The 6,000-nt window shown below is 40.8% G+C and overlaps 1 protein-coding gene across 2 annotated transcripts in view; it reads right to left on the bottom strand.

The window, feature by feature from the left end:
• Nucleotides 1-6,000, bottom strand: part of scamp2 (secretory carrier membrane protein 2) — a 33,885-nt gene that overhangs the window by 14,103 nt on the left and 13,782 nt on the right. Inside the window, exons 2-6 of one of the 2 annotated variants that reach the window (XM_038301325.1) lie at nucleotides 4,500-4,574; nucleotides 3,922-4,008; nucleotides 2,482-2,593; nucleotides 1,753-1,884; nucleotides 1,506-1,665 (exon numbers count right to left, since the gene is read on the bottom strand). In XM_038301325.1, the coding sequence (XP_038157253.1) occupies nucleotides 1,506-1,665; nucleotides 1,753-1,884; nucleotides 2,482-2,593; nucleotides 3,922-4,008; nucleotides 4,500-4,574 (566 nt within the window). The remainder of the gene's footprint in view (nucleotides 1-1,505; nucleotides 1,666-1,752; nucleotides 1,885-2,481; nucleotides 2,594-3,921; nucleotides 4,009-4,499; nucleotides 4,575-6,000) is intronic. The other variant, XM_038301326.1, reaches the window with a different exon arrangement.

Here is a 6,000-nt window from a genome sequence, read left to right as displayed (position 1 = left end):
TCTCAGACCATTTAGAGAGATATTATTCTATGGGCAACGAGTTGAAGGCACAAACTAAACTGTTCATCACTTATTCTTTATGGTATGCCAGCATTCAGAACATGTAGACGAATCACTGTCCCCAGTTGATGCCTCTGCTGCGGTGATCAACCTTATTTTAAAATTGGCATCATAACTCCTCCTCAAATGTCGGCAAACTTGTCTGACTCTTAATCCTTCTCTGTTGTGGTAGAAGGATGACCCCAGCTACAGTTTCCCATCTCCATGAGGTCACTGGCTTTACAAAAAAAACTGGCGCCCTCTGCTGTTACGTTCATGTAGCGACCACAGATAGATGTCAGTCTGTATAATTGTTAGACACCATTATAAGACTTCCCCACATTTTCACATCTCTTTAAATGAAAATAACCTCGTCTCATATTCGGGCCAAAACGGTAATAGAATTTTAAACCTCTAAATTTAAAGTCGTAGGGAAACGGCTGTTCCAACCTTTTCATTTTCGAATTCTCCCGAGTGGTGCACGACTTTACATGAGTGAATAAAGTGAATTTCATTGGTCGTTTATCAAGGGGGTGGGATTGTTGTGGAGGAAGGTTCGCAAGCAAGTTTGGTTGTGGCCGGTTTGTCGGAACCATCTTGCTAACCAGTTAGCAACTTAGTGCTAGTAGGTTCCCAATGGGAAATTCCATTGGGACCAAGTAGCACTAAATAGGTGACTTAGAAACGACACTGTCAAGGAACGCTATGGACAGAGGAAACATGCAAGAGGAGGAGAGTTTAGTGTCAGAGGTCGTGGATGAGACTCCTCCGTCATCCATTTTTTATTTAGAGGAGGAAAGCGGGGACGAAGATGTTGTGGAAGAGGACGCCAGGGCGGCAGAAGCTTAATTTGGTGTAGAAGGCTTCCAGCCGTACATGTTTTAGCCCTTGCCTCGCAACGCTGCCAGTTCTGTTAGCTCTACGCCTGCTGAAGACACAGACGTCCATCCCCGTGAACACTGGGACGGAACTCAATCGGAAAGGAAAGGATTCTGATTTCAACCATTGCGTATATTAGCTGCCACATATCAATCAAGATGCTATGACCAAAAAAATTTGATTGACAGATGACCGTTGATATATGATTGGTGGAATTTAGATGTTCAGGCTGACGTAGAACTAACTGGCCTGCAGAAGATAACAAAAAAAAACACAGATGTTAAGACAGGATTTTTTTTTTATATAGACAATATAGTCTCATAAAGAGTACATTCATATACATGTTTAAGCCAGAATGATTTGACATTTAAATATGAATTCCCTATGACTTTAATGATATCTATTTTCAAGCTTTTAAGTTCAAATTACATGATTATATAGATTCAGTCAGAATCATTCAAATTCAGTTTCTTGTAACATAATGCTGCCACCTGCTGGTAGACCATGTGTTTTTCCTTTTTATTGGGATCTAACGGACCAGTGGTAATCGTTAGCATTAGTGCAGTTTTAGTGGTTACTTTACTTACTTAAAGGCCTTGTAGACTGGCCGGTACCAGCAGAGGAAGGAGCAGGGGGTAAACAGGATTAGCCAGAGAATGGAGAGGCCGAAGTCAACGCCGTGCGCTGAGCCGCCAATGAATTCTGCCAGGCACGCCAGCAGGTTGAGGAACAGAGTCACACAGTAGACTGAAGGAAACAGCACAGTGACTGTCATCATCAGCAAATGCTGAATTCATCCAGGATTCTACACCGTGAGAAGATAAGAATGCTTACACATCCAGAGGTAGTACATCATTTTGCAGACTCTCTGGTACTCTGTAGGAATTTCCTCTGAGAAGTCCTGATAGAAACACGGTTTGATGGGGAAGAACTTGGGAAGCGGAGGCCAGTTGTTCTCCTTACCTGCTGAAACAAAAGGTAAAGTTATTGTGAGTTTCCTGAAGCATCGGTTTAACGAGGAGCTCGTAACCACAGGGGCTATCAGCACATAAAGCCTCAAAGGGAACAGTGATGGTAGAAATGAACCTACAGTAGCAGCCATTCAAAATGGCCGGTCAAACGCCAGTGAATGGCAGCAACTTCCAGCCACTGGAGTGACCCCCTCTTGCATATTATTTTACTTTGACTCTACCCTTTCACTGAATTACAGGGTCTGAAGCTTCTCTTTAGATCTTAATGTCCACAAATCATAACAGAAAGAATATTTTAGTACAAAGATTGATGTTTAAAAAGGAATTGTAGGGACCAGCCAATGGCCCATCAAGGAAAGTGGGGAAAATTTGAATGGCTACTACTTTAATGGATGGTTTTTACTCAGAGTGGCATCACTCCTGTCTCAGCTGGGCTTTTAAGAGGACTACATGACGCCTCTGAGATATGAGGCGTATGTGCAGCATGTCATCCTAAACATCCTGTTTGCAGCAAGATGCAGACGCTGCAAAACGCCTTCCTGTCTCAGAAAGCTGAGCTGCTGTGGTGAAGGATGCATTTGTCTTTAATGACCTGTGGGGCCTCGGCTCTGCAGCTCCTGCTCCCTGCGGTCCAGTTCAGCAGCTTTCCTCTCCAGCTCCTCCTGCTGCTTCAGCAGGGTGGCCTGAGCTGCGGCAGTAGTTGCCTGGAAGAAATAGAGAAAGGGACTGAGACAGAGGCGGCGGACTGCAGAGGCTTTAAAAAAAAAACGCTGCTAGGCAGCAGTGTCAAACTACAGTGGCCCTGAGGTGCAAACCCACATTACAGATTCTGAAACACTTAAAGCTTAAAACTAATTTGTGTTTTCTGCTAATTTGTTTTATGAAATGTTAATTTGCCTCTAAGCTTTGTAAAAGGAAATTCATGGATTGTCCATTTATATACATTCAGGCTCATTTTTTATAGTTTAACGGGGCCAGCCAGCTCCTGGATCAGCTCTCTGATTCACCATCAAGCTGCAAACGTTCAGAAATTCAATCTCCATTATCCGACTTTAGCGCTTGGCTCACTGGACCAAACACCATGTCAGATAGTGATGAGACTGAGTGGATGTGCTCTCTTCATCCTCTGACATGGGAGCTGCTTTGGAGCTTGTCTGCCTGGCTGTGTGTTTCCTGGACGGGGCCGCCTTTTACAGCTGCTTTTTGTATCTCTGCTTCTGTCTCCTTGAACCCCAGTCGGCCTCGGCAGATGGCCGCTCACACTGAGCCTGGTTCTGCTGGAGGTTTCTTCCTGTTAAAAGGGAGTTTTTCCTCTCCACTGTCGCTACAAGCATGCTTAGTGTGAGGGATTGTATTTGAGTCAATGACTCAATGCAATCAACTGGTTTTCCTTAGAAAACTTTGTATCGATTTGATTGTATGATCTGGTTGAACTGTAAAGTGCCTTGAGATGACATGTGTTGTGAATTTGGCGCTATATAAATAAACTGAATTGAATTGAATTGAGAGTGAAAATATTCAGTTTTATACTTTATAGTACTTTCCAGTTCACCAGATCATCCAGTCAGATTGATTCATAGTTTTCTATCTAAGGAAAACCAGCTGATTGCATCGACTCAGTGACTCTTCAGCAATCCCTCACACTAAGCATGCTTGTAGCGACAGTGGAGAGGAAAAACTCCCTTTTAACAGGAAGAAACCTCCAGCAGAACCAGGCTCAGTGTGTTCAAGGAGACAGAAGCAGAGATACAGAAAGATAAGAGCCACAGACTACATGTTGAGGGAATTTTAAATTAAACGGTTTAAAAGAATTCTTTTCTCAGATTAAACAGGGAAGGCTTGGATTCAGACATCCAGTTAGCTGTTATACATTTACAGTTTAAAAGCTGTCCTCTCTCTGGTTTATGGTGTTCGATGTTAATTTTGAAGTGGATCTGTTGGCCGATAAAGAAGAAGAGCAGCTGTGCTAAACAATTAAGAGTGTTAATAAAATGTAGGCGACACATGGAGGGAAGCGAGGGCCTGTTCCCACCTGTGGGCTGGGTTCTGTCGAAGGCTGCAACACGGCCGGCTGGTAGAGAGAGCTGGAGGCTGGCGTGGTGCGAGTGGCAGCAAAATCCTGACAGAAAATGAGAAAAAAAAAACATTTGACGCAAAGGGAAAACTTAACGTGTAAAACACAAAAAAAACTTTGAAAACAAAGGAAAACAAGGTATAGAGATAATCAGATGGGAGATCCAGGAGAATATGAAAAAAAATTAAGGCAAGACAGAAACAGGAGGTGAAACAGATCAACTTTTTTTAAAATCAGTCAAGCTCCAGGTGTTTGGCATGATGGCTTAGAGATAACAATTACGTTTAAGAAAACAAATATAACAATTATATAATGGATAGATGAGACTTTGCAAGGCTAAATCCAGCTTTTTCTTCCCAGTAAATGGCCCTTTTCTGTTTCCGTCCAATTTTAAAATCATCTTTAACCATTATCAAAAAATATATCAAAAATAATAATAAATCACAGTGATTCTGGTCGTGATTTCCGTTTGTCTCCGTCAATCACTATTTTATTGAAGAAAACAAGGCTCATAAAATCAATGTGGGAGGTCTCACCGTGGTCTGGGGAAAAGGGTTGTACTCTTCAACTGTTTCAATGTTGGAGTTTGTCACCTGAGTGACCGACGGATCCTGAAAACAACAAGAGAGACATAGAGCAATAAGAGATTAAGCATAAACAACAGAGATTAGATGAAGCGTCTGCAGCCTGGGATCCTCCAGAGGCCTCCTGATAACTTTGGTCCAAAATAATAAACAACAAATGTTGTAAACTTATGTTTTACTGGAAGAACTGCTCTGAGTTCCCATCTGAGTGACACTAAAAGCAACTTATTTTACATCACTTTTTTTTCTTGTTACCAGTGTATATTGAGGACAATTCATCTAGGGCTGAATCAATTAATGGATTAATTGATTAATGGAATAATCGTAAACTAATTTAGGAATAGATTAATCGTTAACAGGAGTGTAGAAACTCTAAAATATCTCTAGCTGATACAGCACCTCACTTAGAGCATTAATTATAACTAAATGGTAAACATATAACATTTAAGATTAAATGCTCAATATGCTCCATCCAGTACTCCTCATGTGGAAACGTTTTTGTTTCACCTGGTTTAGCTACGGAAAAAGTCTTCTTTCAGGAACATTTGCAATCTGATTATTAATCAGTTAATCAAAAAGATATTTGACAGATTAATGAATTAGTAAAATAATCATTAGTTACCGCCCTAAATGCTTCTCTTCTCTTCTTTGCAAAACAAATTAGTTTTTCTTTATTTCAAAAAGTTGAATCAAATGGTGATAGTTTAATGATGACTGCAAACTTTCTATGTTAGATAAGCAGAGCTTAGTAGAACTGGAAAGCTGCTGGTTTCAGGCTCACTAGCAAACCAAGAGTATAAAACCAAACTGAACAAAAGGTATCACCTAAAAGAGCGTCAATACTTATATACGTTTGCTTTTTGCTATTAAGAAGGATGTATTGGACTAATTCAAACTTTAGATTATTTTTAATAACCAATGGTTGCTTAATGCTCCACACTTTTTTTCTCCGAAACAGTGAGAGAAAAAGGTGCGAGCCAGAGGAAACTGATTGTTTCCCATCTTTGATCGAGTTGTAAACAAAGGCAGTCGCAGCGTTCACGTGTGGAGGCTCTGCATCAATCATTACCTTTGGAAGGCCCATGGTAATCATTAAATGGTTTTGCTCAACCTGAGTCTGGTTCCAGTCTAAAAGCAAAGACTCTGACCAACAGGAGTCATCTCTGATCTCAAGACAGTTTTGGCCAATAAATGGAGAAAACCCAATTTAATATTCAAACCAAAGAGGAAAAAGTGTAACAACATTTGAAAATGTCACCAATAATGAGAGCAGTGCAACTTCTACACCTTTAGAGGACAACTTTGCTTTAATTTGGTCAAATTTATCGATTAAACAGTGAACCTCTGTGCTGAAATGGCGATATCTGACAGGAATTTTATTTTTTTTAATATATAATGTATTATGCAGAACTGTGAAATGTACGCCTTTCTGATCTGATAACATGGGTGAGGC

Source organism: Cyprinodon tularosa, unplaced genomic scaffold, assembly GCF_016077235.1.
Source record: "Cyprinodon tularosa strain WSP-4 unplaced genomic scaffold, ASM1607723v1 ctg465, whole genome shotgun sequence".
Classification (NCBI taxonomy): Eukaryota; Metazoa; Chordata; class Actinopteri; order Cyprinodontiformes; family Cyprinodontidae; genus Cyprinodon; species Cyprinodon tularosa.
This window is presented reverse-complemented; position numbering and strand designations above follow the sequence as displayed.